The following is a 19,279-nucleotide window of genomic DNA, read 5'->3' as shown; positions in this document are numbered from 1 at the left end:
TCACATCTGAAAATTAGTGAAAGCCCTATGGGTCTCCACAGAACACTGTCCAGTATAGTGCCAGAAGATGATCTCTCTAGGTTGGATCCCTCTGCCACTGCCATTGAGTCAATTTTGACTCATAATAACCCTCTAGAATAGAGGAGAACTGCCCCAGAGGGTTTCCAAGACTGTAGTCTTTACAGAAAAGAGCTCTGGTAGCGTAGTGGGATATGTATTGGGCTCCTAACTGCAAGATCAGCAGTTCAAATCCACCAGCCACTCTGCAGGAAAACTATGAGTCTTTCTGCTCTTGTAAAGATTTACAGCATCGGAAGACCGGTGGCACGCAGCAGCAGGAGCAGCAGCAATCATTGCAGAAGCAAAGCTGCACATCTTTCAACTAAAGTAACTGATGGGGTCAAACTCACCCATTAGTAATTGATCCATTGATTAGCCGCTGAGCGCTGAGCCACCGCGCCACCAGAGCCCGTTCCTAAATTGGACGGCAATCAAAATACACAGTGATTACAGCTGTGGACTCGAACATACCAACAACACATTGTAAAGATGGCACAGGACCAGACAGCATTAAAGTAGCTCTAGAGCAAGAAATAATAGTAACAATGTATACTTAATGCTTAAACAGGTAAAGGTTTCTCCTACTGATATCCACCCACATTAGCTCTGCTCCTAACATCCCACACACTACCTCTTGATGGAAATGACACCGTAACTCTAGTATTCTTTCTCTATTTGATTCCAGCTGTGAACGTTCAGTATGAACTGGAGAATGCAAGCCTACTTTAAAGTGCAGGAGACATCTATTGGCACAGAATAAAAGCCGCACTGTTTATTAGAGTTGTGCAGATAGCTTTTTTACTTGTTTCTCCCCGCGTTGGCGTTTTGTTGTTGTTGTTGTTTTAACTGAAGACAATTCTTCATGCAATTGCCAAAGTAAGGCAAAAGGAAATGTTCTCAATCTTTATGATGCTTTCATCAGATAACCAATATAAAATACCTTCCAGAAGACTCTGTCTTCTCGGACTTTAGAGTTTGTTCTTGGGAAGTTAAAGATAAACAGAGATAGCCTTCATAAATCTATCTAACATTATAAATACACAGTTTCTGGTTCTTTTTCTTCTTAGGGCAATAAGCCAGGTATCACCAACAATTTAGATCTTCTGGTCTTTCTCAAAAACGTCACTGCATCAGGAAGAGTATGACTTAGCAAAGGCTTGGAGAAAATCAGTTTGCTTTTTAGTAGTAGGATCAGCACTGGACTGTGAATCACAAGGTCAACAGTTCAAACCCACCAGCTACTCCTCAGAAAACCTATATAGGGTCACAATGAGTTGGAATAGATTCAGTGGCACTTAACAATAACAACCATAATAAAAGTAGGAGCTCTGGTGGTTGTCGCTGCTGTTGACGTTAAGTGTTGTTGAGTCGGTTCCGACCCATAGCGACCCTATATGGGGTTTCCAGGGAGAAGCTGGTGAGCTTGAACCACCGACCTTGCAATTCAAACGGCTTTGCAGTCTGGTGCATTAACCAGTGCCACACCAGGCCCTGGTAGCATAGTGGATTACAGCTGCTAAGTGCAAAGTCAGAAGTTCGAATCTACCAGTAACTCAAAGGAAGAAACATGAGGCTTTCTGCTCCCATAAAGTTTTAAAGCCTCAAAAACCCTATATAGAGTCTCTATGAGTTGGAACCAACTCAATGACACACCACCACCATAATTAAAAATCAGTTGCCTCCTGGGAAACCAGTTGCACACCTTTGACCAAGTGCTGAGTTTAGGTTTGAATGGATCCCTTAAAGAAAAAAGAGTTTGTTTTCCAAACTGTGAGATTCCACGGAAAGTGTTTCAATCTGATGATTTTTGTGGGGTGAGAGGTGTTTGGTTTGCCTGTATTGCAATCATTAGACCCTGTTTCAGGGTCTTCATGCCAAATCTGAAGGAAGAGATCATTTCTTTGTAATCACCAGTAGGGAAGGAAAGAGACTTAGGAAGGTAGTCATGAATTTTCCACAAGACCTGTGTAGCTTCTGCAGCAATCTTTGCCTTTTCCTCCTAAGGAGTCCAAATTCCCTCCTCTGGATTAGGACCTCTTGCCTCCTAAATTGTGAGACAATCAATTTCTGTTTGTTAAGTCATCTACTTGTGGTATTTCTGATAGAGCATCACTGGACAACTCAGAATTTGGTAACCACCAAAGAACAATGACTTCTTTGTGCTTACCAATTTTTGACTTTTTATGAAAGTGGGATCAAACAGTATCTGTCCTTTTGTACTTGACTAATTTCACTTAGCATAATTTTACCCAGATTCATCCATGCTGTAAGGTGTTTCACAGACTCATCATTATTCTTCATAGCTGTACGGTGTTACATTCTATGTAAATACCACTTGGTTTATCCATTCATCCATTGGTGGGCAGTTAGGTTGTTTCCATCTTTCTGCTATTGTGAATAATGCTACAATGAATAGTGCATGCATCTATTCATGACTTTATTATTGTATCTCAAGGTATATACCTAAGAGAGGGATTGCTGGATTAGCAGGCATTTCTATTTTTAGCTTTTTAAGGAAGTGCAATGCTGTTTTCCATACTGGTTGTAACATGTTACAATTCCCCCTTAAAATGAACAAAGTTTCCAATTTCCCCACATCCTCACCAGCATTTGTTTTCTTCTGAGTTGTTTTTTTCATCAGTGCCATTGTTACAAGGTTGAAATGGTATTTCATTGTAATTTTGATTTGCATCTCTCTAATGACTGTGGTGCTGTGGGTTAATGCACCACACTACAAAGCTGTTTGAACTGCAAGGTCAGCAATTCAAGCTCATCAGCTGCTCCTTGGAAATCCTATACAAGGTCAGTATGGATTGGAACCGACCCAACGGCACTTAACAACAACAACAATGACTAATGGTGTGGCACTGTGGTTTAATGCACCAGACTGCAAAGCCATTTGAACTACTGCAAGGTCGGTGGTTCAAGCTCACCAGCTGCTCCTCGGAAACCCTATACTGGGTCGTTATGGGTCAGAACAGACTCAACGGCACTTAACAACAACAACTAATGATCACACGCATCTCTTCATGTGTTTGTTGGCCACTTGACGGTCCTCTTTAGTGAAATGTGTTTGTTGTGTCTTTTGCCCATTTTAAAATTGGATTGTTTGTTGTTGAATTCAATGTTTCTATATTCAAACCCTTATCAAATATATCATTCCCAAAGATTTTTTTCACAGTCTTTAGGTTCTCTTTTAACTCTACTGATCAAGTTCTTTGATGAGCATAAACATTTAATTCTTAGTAGGTCCCAGCCATCGAATTTGTCTTCTGTTGTTCATGCATCTTGTAGTCATGTTTGGTAATGTATAACTGAAAATAATTAGGTCCCATAGTTTTATAAAGAATGTTCTTAGAAGACCTTAATTAATGCTCAAGGCAGACCTTTTTTTACTACTTAAACTAAACTATGACTTGGTTTTAAGACTTCAGGGGATATTTTTGATTTACTGTTTAGAGATGATCTCTAGATATTAGTTTCAGGGGTTCATCTGATATTACTTTTAAATCAAAAGCCTAGATCCATTGTTGTTGAATTGTGTCAATTCCAACTCATAGAGACCGCTCCAATATGGCTTTCTTTAACTAGACCCATTGTCACTGAGTCATGGAGACCCCATGTGTGAAAGAGTAACATAGAGCTTTATTTAGCTGTCAGCTTCACAAAAACAGACAAGATGCCTCTGGGTGGTTTGAACCACCAGTCTCTCAGTTAGTCAAGCACTTAAACTGAACCTCTCAGTAACTTCGGACATTTCTTTTGTTGTTCTTGTTAAGTGCTGTCCAATCAGTTCCAACTCATAGCGACCCCATATAGCGTTTCCAAGGCTGTAAATCTTTGAGGGAGCAGAAACGGCTGGTGGACTCGAACCTCTGACCTTGTGGTTCAGAGTCCAGTGCTTATCCTGCAATGCCATCACACTCCCCATTTGTTTTTGTTGTTGTTTGTTGTTGAGTACCGTCAAGTCAGTTCCTACTCATAGTGACCCTTTCTAGGGTTTCTCAGGTGTGTCTGGTGGGTTTGAACTGCCGACCTGTTAGTTCAAACTGACCTTGCAGTCCAGCACTTATCCTCCAGTACCACAGTTAGACTTCTCCCATTTCTTTGAGAGGAGGGTTTATAAAGAGGTTGAGAAGGAAGGGGAAAGTCTGGTAACTGTTGCTGCCAAACAGAATTTCTTCCCTGATGGCTTGCTGTACCTGGCAGGAAGGACTGGCGTATGGGGTATGAAGTCACCACCCACTGAAGCAGTAATTAAAATCATCTAGGGAGCTTTACAGATTTTTGCCTGGCTAACTCCCCAGACCAAACGCACTGACTCGTAATGACCCTAAAGACAGAGTAGAGCTGCTCTGGAGGGTTTCCGAGGCTATAAATCTTTACAAGCTGGCTGCCACGTTTTTCTCCCATAGAGCAGCTGATGAGTTTGAACAGACGACCTTATGTTTATCAGTTAAACACTTAACCACTGCACCACCAGGGATCCTCAGGTGCCCCCAAATCAGTTAAATCAGAAGCTCTCAGGGTGGCATCCAAGCATTAAGGTTTTTATAAATTACCCCAGGTGATTCCAATGTGCAGCCAAGGCTGGGAACCATTGATTTGAAGTCTCGGTTAAAGAAACTAAAGAGCTTTCTGGAGCACTTCCATTTTACTTCTTGCAAACAAGCTTTCATAAAATGCTGTTAAATTTCCTCAGCTGCTTTCACAAAGCCACAGTAAGGACTGTTGCTGTTTATTTGGGACACAAAAAAGAATTTCAGATAAACAACCTTGTATTTGTTCTTCAAAACATTAAGAAAGGCCTGGGTCCCACCACTCCTTCTCCAAGTCAGCTGGAAACAGATTGGCCTCCATGTGTTCTCTGTGTGAAATACTGCTACAAGATAAAAACAAGCCCCCTCTGGAGCACAGCCCGGCCCACCTCCCCAACCAGGCCGTTTCTCCCCCTGTGACTGTCAACACAGACACCTTAGATTCCCCGGGATCTGAGATGTAGGTGAATGGGACCAAAGATGAGATGAGAGTGACTGTCTCAGCAGAGGTGGAGACCTTTGAAGAAATCTTTATATCATGCACCAGAAGCTCCCGGCTGAGATCATGGAACTCAAGTTCATCAAGGGGCCTAAAGGTCTTGGCTTCAGCATCACAGGGGGTGTAGGGAACCAACGCATGCCCGGAGATACTAGCATCTATGATCATCGAAAGGGGGGTTGGGCACCCACAGGACAGGAGGTTGCAGACTGGGGACAAGAACCTGATGGTCAACAGTGTGCATGAGAATGTTGTGACAACTCTGAAGAATGAATATGATGCTGTCTACCTGTAAGTGGCAGCATCAATGGACTCAAACGTGGCAACAGTGGTGAGGTTGGCCCAGGATCGGGCAGTGTTTCGTTCTGCTGTACATAAGGTCACGATGAGTCGGTACTGACTCGATGGCACCTAACAACAACAACAACCTATGCAGGGTCACTATGAGTCAGACATAGCACTACTACCACCACCTAAAGTGGCCCAGGCCAGCATTGCCTGCCTGAGTGACAGCTATGCTCCCTGAGACACAAAGCTTGTAAGAACCCTCCACACCCAGAACAATTCACGTCCCATCCCAGCTATCCCATGACATCCACTCCCATCATACCCCTGTGACCTGTTCCTTGTCAGAGAGTCTCCATGTAATATCTACAACCTCTGATCTTTCTTGGATTAGAATTGGAAAATCAAACACCATAGAAGATCTTGTTGGTTTGTTCGTTGGTTGTGTGCCATGGAGTCTGTTCTGACTCATAGTGACCCTATGTAGGGTTTCCAGGGCTGTAAATCTTTATGGAAGCAAAAAGCCTCATCTTTCTCCTACAGAATGGCTAGAAATTTCCAACTGCTGACCTTGAGGTTAGTAGCCCGACTCATAACTACTCCACTATAGAAGAACTAAGAAAGATTATCACCAATCTCTCCCAACCCCAAAAAATAAATAAACTAAAGCAGAGAATGCAAAAGGAGTGGGCAGGGACATTTCATAAGCATCTATGAGTCCAGGTGTAGCACTGTAAGATCAGCACTGGACTGCTAACCACAAGACTAGCAGTTCAAATCCACCATCGGTTCAAACCCACAAGCCACTCCCCAGAAACCCTGTACAGGGTCACTATGAGTCAGAACTGACTTGACAGAACTTAACAACAACATTACACTCTAACTCACCCCCATTTTATACTCATGCTATTCCAGTGTGTGATTTATGCATTGCATTTGAAAATAAAATTGAACCACTCAATTTCACTGTGTTCCATACAGGATTTTCCAAAATAGGGTCTGTGGAGTCCCTGGATGGCACAATTGGTTAAGCATTCAACTACTAGCCACAATGCTGGCAGTTTGAACCTACCCAGAGGTACCTCCGAAGAAAGGCTTGCTGCTCTGGTTCCTGAAACCTCTATGGAGCACAGTTCTACTCTACACACATGCAATCACCATCAGTCAGAACAGCTCTACAGCAACTAACAATAACAGCAAAGATGCTGTTGGGGTTTTCCATGTCCCAGGAGACAGCACTAATAATGTTTTAAAACATGTGGACTGCTGTTTTTTGTGGTGCTGTGGAGGCCACTGTCTGCTTCACCATGAAGTTGAACATCTCCTTCCCAGCCAATGGCTGCCAGAAACTCATTGAAGTAGATGATGAACGCAAACTTGGCACTTTGTATGAGAAGCGAGTGGCCATAGAAGTTACTAATGACTTGTTGGGTAAGGAGTGGAAAGGTGATGTTGGCCGCATCAGTGGTGGGAAAGACAAGCAAGGTTTTTCCAGGAAGCAGGGTGTCTTGACCCATGGCTGCATCCTCCCGCTTCTGAGTAAGGTGGTTTTTTACAGACCAAGTAGGGCTGGAGAAAGAAAGCACAAATCTTTCCAGGGTTGTATTGTGGATGCCAACCTGAATGTTCTCAACTTGGTTATTGTCAAAAAAAAAAAAAAAGAGAGAGAGAGAGATTCCCAGGACTGACCAATACAACTGTACCTCATCACCTGGGGCCCAAGAGCTCACAGAATCCCCATGCTTTCCAGTCTTTCTAAAGAAGATGATGTCAGCCAAGCAGAGGAAGCGACCCAGTGCTAGAAGCCATGGAGAACAACGCATCTGAAGGGAGAGGTGTGACCAACTCTTTCACTTTTCATTTTTAGCATATCTCTCCTCTTCACCCCAATCGCACCCTCACTGCACAGCCCTGACGCCTTCAGGCGGGCGGGAGCACACCCCCCAAAAGGGTCCAGCATTGCACCCACAGTTTTCCAACAGCATAGAGAGGAAACCCGCAGGCTGCTGCTTATGACATTTTGACCCTAGGAACCGATCCCATAGTTAACCTAGGTGGGATCCTTTGCACAGCAAAGGCCAGTGAACAGTGTCAATCACAATTTTATTTTTGTTTTTGATTGGTAGCTTCTGTCTCTGCTTCTATATTGTTTTTCTGCCTTTGGTCCTTTTGGCCTCACTCTTCTCCCAGGGGTGGCAGCTTTCTCCCCCTACCTTACCGAAGAAGAGACAGAAACTGTGCCCATATAGGCAAGCTACAAGCATACCCTATAGTACCCCACCATCTGGACAAGAGCCAAAACCAGCTGTAAGGCATTACACATGAAAAGGGAAGCCTATCTCCAGATCATATCCACCAGGAGACACTCAGCAAGCTAACAACAAGTAACATACATCCATTTAAGCATTAAAAACTCACATAACTTCTGAAAATGTCCAAGAAAACACAATTAAAGATTTCAACACATGGCCAAAACCAGAAAAAAGTAACTAGGACAAATGAGCTGGAAGCAAATACAGACTTCCCAGTATAAGAGCAGGCTCTGGATCTACCTGAGAAGAAATTCAGAAGAATGATATGGAAACAAATTCAAGCACTCCGAAAAAGGGGTGGAGGAAAATAAGGAAGAAGTCAGGAAACTGCTATAGGAGCAATCAAACAAGATAGATACAGCATTGGAAACAACCCAAAACTTGCAAAAAGAAGTCCAGATAATTAACAATAAATTATCAGAAATGGACAATACACTGAAAGGGCAAAGGAGCAGAATGCAAGAGATGGAAGCCAGAACCAGCAATCTGGAAGACAAATCTCTCAATACTGCTAAGATAGAAGAGCAAGCAGAAAAAAAGATTAAAAGTCTGAAGAGAGTCTAAGATTCATGCTGGATAACATGAAGAGGAATAACTTAAGAATTATTGTCTTTCCAGAACAGGAAGAATCACAGAAGTCCACAGAAGAGATAGTTAAAGAGCTTCTGGAATAAAATAAGAAAAAAGAAAAGAACCACATGATCATATCAATTGATACAGAAAAGGCATTTGACAAAATCCAACATCCATTCCTGATAAAAACCAACTGCTGGGGCCAACTGCCGCATCCAACAATTGGCCTTTCTCCGCAGCCCGCACAGAGAGATTAAACCTGAATAGGGGCGATGAAAGATGAGAAATAAAAGAAAAACACAAGACACAACTGAAATAAGTCAAGGTGGGACGCAGCACTCTGATGGAGATACTGCAGCATAAACCAAGGCAGAGAGTTTATTTTATACACAGCTCAAGGGGAGGTGCTTGAGGGAGGGTAAGGAGTACAAGAACATCTTGTATTGAAGGAACCAGCAGTAAGTGAAACTTTATCAGAAAAACTGTAACTTATGATAGCTAGCTGGAACACTGATTAGGGCAGCTAGAATGTTGTGCAGGCTGAGCCGAAGGACATAGGTAAATAAATGGAAAGACTTTGCAAGTTCTCTGTCCCGTGAGGCAGCCCTGCAAGTTCCTCAGGGGCAGAGCTTGACTTGCAAGCAGCCCGAGTTTCTGGACCACAACTATTCAATTGCAATCCTTTGGTTAAACTATCCCCAAGTCAGGGGCCTTTGGTTCAGCTGCTCCCAACACTGGCTTCAATGGCTAGATGACCAGAACTTGACTAGAGGAAGAAAGAAGAGGAAAAAAAGAGTAGTGTGCTACAATTTGATGAACTTGGCCTGTGCTTGTGGATGTAGTAACTCAAAAGCAGGAACAAATCTTTACAGCAAGGATCATTCCCAACCTCTCCATACACAGGGTTGACAGGGATGGGCAACTTAGACATTAGCTACCTAAAATGGGGGCGTTACAAACGCACAAAGTGACTGGCTTATAAGCTTTCAAGAGGGAGCCTAGTTCCAGAGGGTACAGGGAAAAGTAGAATCTTCACTGAGTACTTTCCAACCTGTCTGGACAGGACTGGTGAAAGGAGATGGGGATAAGACTCTTGTGGGTCAATAGTGAATAATTGCTATCAGGACTGATTGTGAGTGTTGCAAATGTAAAGGTAGACGTTTTGTAACTAAAAGAGAGGAGTGGTTGATCTTATTTATAGTCCAGGAGTGGAGGACCCTGGGACCACCAAAGGAGAAGAGCAGAATGTGGGACCCTATCCAGAGCAACAACGATGCCAGAGATGGAGGCAGAGACAATGACGTGGAGAGATGGAGCAGCTGGGGACTCTGGTCTCAGGAACGGAGAGGGGTTGTGTGTTGATGGCCAGGGGGCAGGCTTGCGGGGTATACCCTTTGGTTGTTTGATGATACATGCAGGGGATTGTAATCATTGCAATGAAACAAAATAAGATAGGTTAAATGTAAAGCTAATGTTCTGCCTTGTAAACTATCACATAAGTCACAATAAAAACTTAAAAAAAAAAAAAAGCCTGATAAAATATAGAAGAAAAATATATGGAGTGTAAAAGCCCGCAAGGTACTAAAATACAGTATGACCATAACCAAAACAGCAGGTGATTTTCTAGACCCCATACATTAAGATCATTGTATGTTTCTTTGAGGTCCCTGGACAAATGGAAAGTCCTCAGTATGCCAGCTTAGACCGGTGTCGATTGAGGTGCTATGTGTCTGTTCTGTCCTTACTAACAGTCCTCAACGTTTGTCTGCTTTACAGAATGACGTGACTGCACTGCTGAAACCAATCTCGGAAAAGATTCAGGAAATCCAAACTTTCAGAGAGCGAAACCGGGGGAGCAACATGTTTAATCATCTTTCAGCTGTCAGTGAAAGCATCCCTGCTCTGGGGTGGATAGCTGTGGTGAGTCCAGGCATAATGGCTTCTGCACCCAGTCACAGTTCTGCAGTGTTTAGGAGAACACCTAAAGTTGTAGTTTCTGCTTTCACATCCATACTCCTGCTCCACAGTCTGATGCACCACGGGAGATTCCTTTCAGGTGGCATTCGTCAGCCCCTCCTGACCCTGTGCGAAGTTAAAAGCTTTATGTTCTGTGGGTGGAAAGCATTTCACCAATCTTTATATTGCCAGAATTTGCCTCCAACTTTCAAGGCATCATCTCCAGTACTTTTCTTCTTCCTTGACATATTTTCTTTCTTATCCTGTTATTTGTTTTTTGTTTTGTTTTTTTGTTTCCTTCTATGCTTGGGTGATGGTGCTCTTCTCTCAGTCCCCCAAACCTGGTCCTTATGTCAAGGAGATGAATGACGCAGCCACCTTTTACACTAACAGGGTCCTAAAGGATTACAAAAACAGGTATGTACCTTCTTTTACTGACTCCCTTTTAAAGTTGATCACTTGATTGACATTTGTCCCTAAAACTTAACATAGTTCATTACTTGTTAAGTAATCCCTTTCCAGAGGTCTTAACCAATATACTATAAACTTTTAGGAGTCTCTAGATGATGCAGAAAGATGAAGCTATCTGTTCCCATAGAGATTTGCAATCTAGAAAACCCTAAGGAACCATTCTTCTCTGTCCTACTGGGTTAATCTGAGTTAAAATTGGCTCGATGGCAGTGGGTTGTTGGGTTATACAAAAAGTTAACGTGCTTGCCTGTGGACTTAAGATTCAAGTCTATCCAGAGATATCGCAGAAGAAAAGTCTGATGATCTACTTCTGAACAAAAATTTAGCTGTTGAACAGCCTGTGGAACTCGATTCCACTCTGACACACACGAAGTTACTGTGAGTCAGTGTCTACTAAATGGAAACTGGTACTGGTTATAAACTTTAAGGGAAACCTATCTTTTCAGGGAAAGTGGAATCAATTCTCTACATAGTATGTGTGCTTTAGAAAGCCAGCTATAAAGCTCTTGTAATAAGTAACCTCTCCTGACTTAAATATACATCACTATTCTATGTATTCCCATTTTAGTGAAAGAGCTGTGTAAATGTTGGTTTGTGACGAAACAGTACTATATAGTCCTAAAACTTTTTATATTGATCACCAGGCTTTAACGAGGATCATCTGTAGAATGGGTGAGTGAACAGTTAGAGAGGAGGGAGTCAGATATGCAAATAAAGAGCAGAAATGAGATGAGACTGTAAATCAGGCCAATGAAAGAGATGCCAGAGATTGAGTTAAGATAAAATACAGTTGGGGTAGAAAGAGAGACTTCCATAAGAATAACAGTCATTCAGAGGGCTGTGGGAAGCAAATCACTCTGAACCAAGGTGCTGTGCCTGGAGATTAACTGGAAATGGTCCTACATTCTTCTGCTTCAATAATAGGTACACCACACATCTGTCAGGTCATGGTACTGTGGTTGTTTGCATGTTGCTATGACGCTGGAAGCTATGCTACCAGGATTTGAAATACCAGCAGGATCACTCATGGTGGACAGATTTCAGTGGAGTTTCGAGACTGAGAAGGGGATCTACTTCTGAACAAATTCACTAGTGAAACCTTATGGATAACAACAAAAGGTTGTTTTACATAGTGCTGGAAGATAAGCTCTCTAGGTTGGAAGATACTCAAAATACCTAGTGATCTCAACAATAGACTTAAGATTTCCCAGAGATTGTGAAGACCAAACAAAGTTTCATTCTGTTGTATTTGGGGTCACCATGAGTCAGATTCAGCTCAACAACTACTAACACTATTCTGTGGAGTGGAATTTGAGGACCTACACTTTCTGGATTCTTGCCTCAATTCATCTTTTCATTCTACTAATGTTGTTGTTGTTGTTAAGTGCTGTCAAGTAGGTTCCAACCCATAACGACCCTGAATAAGGTTTCCACGGAGGGACTGATGAGCTTGAACTGCTAACCTTGCAGTTCAAACTGACTTTGCAGTCCAGCACATTAACCCACAGTGCCACTTAAAAATAAAAACTCACGTGAAAAGATATTCAGCATTATAAAAACTTTTGTATGTGGAATATTGAAAAATTGCATTTAGTGTATAAATAAATACTGTAATTCTAGATCACTGATCAATATTGCATATTTAAATTTTAAATCACTGTTTCTATGTTAGGTTATTTTTTTGCTTTAGTAAATAACTGAAAAGATACAAAAGAATATTTACAAAACAAGTGTAAGGTGTAAAGAATTACAATACAAAGAATATTTATGCTTCTGCTATTCATTTTAAGAAATATGTACTAAATTTCTTTACTATAAAAAGCAGCCATATCTAGCAATTTTATTCCAGGGTATGTTCCCAAGAGAAATTATAGCCTGCCCACACAAAATCTCATACGTGGATATTCACAACAACATTATTCAAAATAGCAAAAAAGTAAATACAATTACAAATGTCTGTCAACAGAAGAAAGAATAAACAAATTGTGGTAGCCAATGAAATATTATTCAGCCGTAAAAAGGAATGAAATACAGATACAAGCTCTTTTAGTTATCTAGTGTTGCTGTAACACAAATATCACAAGTGAAAGGCTTTAACAACAACAACAACAAAAACCCAACAACCATTTTTTCCTCACAGTTTAAAGGCTAGAAGTCTGAAGTCAGACCACACCGGCTCTAGGAAAAGGCTTTCTCTCTGTAGGCTCCTAAGAAAGGCTCTTGTCTTTTCATCTTCTACTTCTTAGTCTGTTGGAGATCTCTGTGTGCCTTGGCTTCTCTCTTAAACTGGGTCTAGTTGGTTCTCAGCACAGGGACCCCTGGGTCGAAAGGATGCACTCCACCCCTGACTCTTCTTACTTGGTGATAGTCAGGTCTCTCTGCCCTCTGTTGGCTTATTTAATCTCTTTTATATCGCAGAAGAAATTGACTCAAGATCCACCTTCACCCTATAGATTGTGTCCTACCTCATTAGCATAACTGTTTCTAATCCTGCCTCATTAACATCATAGTGGTTAGAATTTCCAACACACAGGGTAAGTACATGGAGGATAACCACATATTATCAAGAATTGTGGCCTGAGCAAATTGACACATGTCTTGTGGGGACACAATTCAATCTAGAACACGTTACAACTTTGATGACATTTTGCTGTGTGAAAGAAACCAACACAAAAGGCCACATACTATCTGACTCTATCTATATGAAATGTCCTCAATTGGCAGATTCATGGAGACAGAAAGTAGGTTAGTGATTGCCTAGAGCTGAGAAAGTTTGAGAGATTTGGAGAGTAAGTGCCTATGGGTATTGAGTTTCTTTGGGGGATGATGATGTTCTAAAATTGATTGTGTTGATGATTGCACAACTGTTGAATGAATCTACTAAACTATGCACTTTAAAGGGGTGAATTATATTGTGTGTGAACTATAACTCAATAAATTTGTATCGATTAAAAACAAAAAAATTTAAAATACCCAAGTGTGCCACTTAGCGAGTTTAGTCATCCTATATTAGCAAAGTAGATCTTGGAACTTTTAGGAAGAGCTGTTTTCTTATGGAGAAGTACTATCTGCAGTGTGTTTCTTTCCTTCCTGTGGTCTCTTTATGCCCATCGACAGTCTTTGTGAACATACAGAGCTGTGGTTGACATCGTTGGACCCAAAGACAGGACTCCAAATGTTGTCATATTGTGTCCAAACTATAAATCAGTTACCATCAAGTTGACTCCAACTCATGGCGACCCCCTCTGTGTCAAGAGTAGACCTGTACTCCGTAGGTTTTTTAATGGCTGATTTCTCTAACATAGATCACTAGGCTTTTCTTCAAAGTCACCTCTGAGTGCATTCAAACCTCCAACCTTGAAGTTGGTAGACAAATGTTTAAACATTTGCATCACTCCAGTAGAGATGTGAATGAGAAAAGGCATCAGGGAGACACCCTGCTCTTAACAACTAAGACTTCAGGAATGAACAAGTTTAAGTACCAAAACCTGGGTATAAAATATGTCAGCATGAACACACACCCGTAGTCACATCCATATAAGAAAAAACCTTCCGCACTACGACTGTTTTTTAGGATGCACAGACAGACCTATACAGGCCTCTTTAGGGTACCTCAGGCATCACCTAGGCCTCTGGCTTCTCTTGCATTTTACCCTAGGAGGTCATTTTTACTTTTATCGGCTCTTTGCTCATCAACTCCTGTTCTCCTCCCCATCCCTATTTGACTATATTGGGGTCATATGCGTGTTGGTGATTCTCTCAGGTAACAGAATAGCCAAGAAGGTTAGGTTTTTCACATTTTTTGTACATATATATGGAGGGAGCCCACAACTGGCCCCCTAATGTCAGTTATTAAACAGAAAATGTACTTCTAGAAGCATCAAGGACCACTGAGCCACATCAAGGACAATAAGCCAAAGCAACAGATTAATTCACTCCTGTCTACTGCCTCAGACCTGGCCTTATTAACATCATGTTGTTGTGGGTGTTACGTGCCATTGAGTCCATTCTGATTTGTGGTGATCTTGTACAGGGTTTCCAAGGAGCAGCTAGTAGGTTTGAACCTCCCATCTTGAATCAGAATGAGAGTGTAACTCAACTACTGCAGAAGACTCCACAGCCACACACCGTTTATGGATGGCCCTCAGCCTGCTGCGCCTTCACGCCATGTGGGCTCAGTGAGGGCTGGAAGAGGAGGATGATATCTTACCCCATAAGGCTGTTATAACACAAATACCACAAGTTAGGTAGCTTTTAAAGAGCAGAAATTTATTTTCACACAATTCTGGAGGTATAAAACCTGTTCAGAGACAAATCCTTAATCAACAAGAGATTTAACAATAGAGATTTCCTTCAGTGATGAGCTCTGGATTTATTGCCCAAATTAATTAAATTTTGTTAACTGGAATTTCATCATTGTCTCATTACCATGATTTCATTCCAAATGGAAAGAAAAAAGACTATGGGTGAACATTATCAAAAGGAAATGCAACTATCGTCTTCTATCCATACATTTAATATTCCTAACAGTTCTTTTAATCCTGTATGTTAATTCTATTATGAAAGGTAAACATTTTATTACTTCTTGGTTCAATAAAGTAGGAATAAAAATACTTGTCATGTTCTGCCTAACTTGGACTGTCATTATGAGCATCAAATTAAAGATCATTTAAATGTCCTTTTAGAAGAATGAAGTCTTACTTGTTTGTAAGAAATGAGTTCCATTTTTCATATAATACCAGCTGTCTTTTACTAAGTCATGTTGTTGTTAAGTGCCGTTCATTTCCCAAGTAGGTTATACTTTCAACCAGTCTAGTAAATTAGAAAGCAGGTGAAGTGACTTTCCTTTTGAACATCATACTCATTCCTGATCAGGGGTTAGTGTCACCCTGAATGGTATCAAAACCTTGGTCCTCAGCCCTGTGGGCGGAGCGTCATGGGCCCCGCCCAGACCCCCGCCCCATGCGGTTTCCCTGCAATTACTCCTCTCTCCCATTGGCCAAGACTGCCCGCACGCTGTGTGACATGTGGAGGAGGAAGGGGGATAAGTTATTCTGGGCCATGAGTGTCACCAACAACACCTGTGACGTCACTGCCTGTGTGGCCCCCTCCCCCTGTGATACACACCCACCCTCCTCCGCTGCAGCCACAGTGGGGCCGTTTTGTATCACATGCTATGACACTGTCAAAAAATGCACTCCACAGCCCTACCCCTCACGCACAGCCCTACCCCTCACGCACAGCCCTACCCCTCAAGCACAGCCCTAATGATTTTGCTGTTCCTGAGAGCAGATTGTTTTTCATTTTGCATCAAAAGTGATACAAAAAAAGATGGTCTCTCCATCCACCTTCACCCCCTCGTTGTAGATGAATGAGTTGGATGATACCACAGTGCCCAGGTTGCTCCGTTTGGTCATCTCCCCCTTGCCTGAGGTCCAGCGTGCTGCACAAATGGAGCTTAGCATACTAGGCTCACCTCATTCCTGAAGAACTGGGCTGCCATCCCCCCAACATTCTCTTCTGAATCACATCACATATGGGAACTAGAAGGCTAGGTTGGTAATCTTACAGTCTAGAGCCTTACTTAGTAGACTTGGGCCTCTTAACTTTATTTTAGATCTTAATTTTAATGTACTTATTTTTACATTTTATTTTTTATTTAATTTTATTTTTGTGCTAACTCTGCTCTCTCCTACTTCCTTTATAACAAAGTGACCTGCGCCATGTGGATTGGGTGAAGTCATATTTGAACATTTGGAATGAGCTACAAGCATACATCAAGCAACACCACACCACAGGCCTCACTTGGAGCAAAACAGTATGTACCAAGCTTGCTTCCACCTGGGTAGCAAATGGCTAAGAAAATATTCATGAAAATAGCCCCTGCCCTCTGACCTAGCAGCACCTCATACTTAGAATTTACCTCCAAGAAAACATAAGAAAAACTGCATGTAGAAAGTTGCTTATGAAAATGTCATTTATAATAGGGAAAGTTCTTCCTATATGACTTACAGAAAGACATACAGACATAATGAATGAAAGAAGATGGTTATCTGTTTTAAGAATGCAGTGAAATGCATTCTAGCCTTTGAAGCAATTATCATATAATTGTTGGTACAACTATTTATGGATTTATGTGAAGTGATTAAGTCAGCTCAAAAGGTTGTAAATAATTAGATGGCATGTGTATTATCAAATTGTGTTAAAGATTGAAGGGACTAGGAAGGTTTGAAAATAGTTGTAATTTTTAACGAGGTATGTTGTTGTTGTTAAGTGATGTCAAATGAGCTCCAATTCTTAGTGACCCTGTTTAGGGTTTCTGAGGAGCACCTGGTGGGCTTGAACCACTGATCTTGCAGTTAGCATTCCAGTGCCTATTCTATAATGCCATACAATACCATATTATAATAGATAATAAAATGTCTTGGAGACTTTCCTTAATTTCTCCTTTGGTGTTTTAAAGTTTATTTAATATTTTTTTTAAAAAATACCTAGCTGTAGGTGTGACACTGTAGGATAAGCACTCAACTGCAAGGTCAGTTTGAACTGCAAAGTCAGCAGTTCAAACTCACCAGCCACTCCTTGGAAGTCCTATGCAGGGTCGCTATGAGTTAGAACCGACTCAACAGCACTTAACAACTGTAGGATAAGCACTGGACTGCTAAACACAAGGTTAGCAATTCAAACTCACCTGCCAGTCTCAGAAACCCTATACAGTGTTGCTATTAGAACCAACTCAATAGGTGACAACAAGCAATCCTAGTACGTTAAGTAGTATCTGAGGACTTGGAGAAATCCCAGTCTGTGTCTGTCCCCACTTGAATTCCCAGGTAAGAGGTTGACCTGGCCTGTGCGTTCTTCAGTTTGTGCCTTCTTCAGATCGCCTCTCTTCTGATGTCTCTCTGGGCATGCCAGCAATACCAAATGCCTTGTGGTATCCAGGAGACACTTTATGCTGCACCACTCTTAGGTTGAACGAAATGAAATTGTTTTCTCAAATCTCACAATTTCATATTGTTCAATTTCGTGACCAGTGCGCATTGATAGTTCAGTAGTAGAATCCTCATCTTCCCTGCAGGAGATCCAGGTCAATTCCCAGCCGTGCAGCTCATGGGCAGTTACCTCCCCACCCCCATCTGTCCGGGGAGGCTTGTGTGTTGCCATGGTGCTGAACAGGTTTCAGGGAGCTTCCAGACAAAAATAGACTAGAAGAAAGACCTGGCGGTGATGTACTTCTGAAAACCTTGTGGATCCCAATGATCTGATCCACATCCAATCATGGCAGTGACACACGTACGACTGGGTCTGGCATGACAGCAGCTAACAATAACTTTTATTGCAATAGCCTGAACATATGCCAGGTTCTATCACCAGAGAATCCTGGGTGAAACAACCCTACCTCTTCTTAACCTGACTTACTAATGATATTCATCCTCCAAGACTTAGCTCAAAGTCACCTCTTTGAGAAGCTTCCATTGATCTCCATTGGCAAGTTTCCTTCCGAGTTGGACAAGCTCTCCTCTGTGCCTCATCTGTGTCTTGAGTAAATGTCAATCATAGCACTTAGCATATGGAATTGCAATAGCCTGTATAACTCTGGGACTCTCCCCACTTGATTGGGAACTCATCCATCTGTCCAGTCCTACCTGGGTTCCTGTAGTATGTGCTCAATAAATGGCTTGAACTCAATTGTAAATTCAGGGATTCTTAGACTTTCCTTTGCCCTTTTTAGTCTCTACACTTGTTATAGAAAGGCTTTTATGAAAGCTCCCTTCAGATAAAAATGAAATGTTACTTTTAAGTGGTCCTCGTGTATGATCTAACCATCACAGTGAATGGTGGTAAATGTTGAGAAAATAAAGTGTCATGTCTGTGAATTCCATTTAAGGGTCAAGCGCTCACTCTCCTGTTAGCTGTGCCCCGGCATCTAACACTTCAGTTCTGAATATTGATGTCAGTAGAGCAGGCTTAAAATTAAGGCAGAGTTGGTGATTTTTCAAGGAGTTGTGGTACTTTTACATTGTTTGGCAACGTTGACCCCTAAAATGGAAACTTCTTTTAGTTTTCTACTTCTCTTATTTTCCTTATAACACTGAAATACACAATGAAAAATATAATTCAGTTGGCTGATTTCTTTTCTTCTTCCTACGACACTATGATTTTTGAAAAGAGCTTTTGTCAGCATTTGAAAGATTTTAATAAGATATGTGGATGTGGCTGGGTAGTTATTTAGATACTAAATGGAATTATGTTTCATTAATTTCCAATGTGATGCTATTTTGTTGTCATTTAAATTGTCACAAAGAGGGATTGTCACATTTTTGTCATGAAGATTGGTCATTATTACAGAATACTAAACTAATTTCCTTGAATCTATTATTGTTTCATGGCAGATAGATGCAAGAAAGCGTCCTTGGATAGTGCAAACAGTAGAGACACTTGATGACTAACTGAAAACGTGGAGGTTTTAGTGCATTCAGAGGTGCCTCCAAAGAAAGGCCTGGTGATCAGCCATTCAAAACTCTATGGACGACACCAGAGATGGAGGCAGAGGTGATGTCATGGAAAGATTGAGCAGCTGAGGG

General features: G+C 41.6%; 1 protein-coding gene and 1 pseudogene across 1 annotated transcript in view; both read left to right on the top strand.

The window, feature by feature from the left end:
* The window catches only part of CAP2 (CAP, adenylate cyclase-associated protein, 2 (yeast)), a 207,510-nt gene that overhangs the window by 133,477 nt on the left and 54,754 nt on the right, over positions 1-19,279 (top strand). The window contains exons 4-6 of the mRNA XM_006861016.1: positions 10,044-10,187; positions 10,555-10,640; positions 16,407-16,512. Of these exons, the coding sequence (XP_006861078.1) occupies positions 10,044-10,187; positions 10,555-10,640; positions 16,407-16,512 (336 nt within the window). The remainder of the gene's footprint in view (positions 1-10,043; positions 10,188-10,554; positions 10,641-16,406; positions 16,513-19,279) is intronic.
* LOC102817985 lies at positions 6,690-7,184 on the top strand (annotated as a pseudogene).

Source organism: Chrysochloris asiatica, unplaced genomic scaffold, assembly GCF_000296735.1.
Source record: "Chrysochloris asiatica unplaced genomic scaffold, ChrAsi1.0 scaffold00040, whole genome shotgun sequence".
Lineage (NCBI taxonomy): Eukaryota > Metazoa > Chordata > Mammalia > Afrosoricida > Chrysochloridae > Chrysochloris > Chrysochloris asiatica.
The sequence above is the reverse complement of the archived record's forward strand: the minus strand, read 5'-3'. Positions and strand labels throughout refer to the sequence as shown.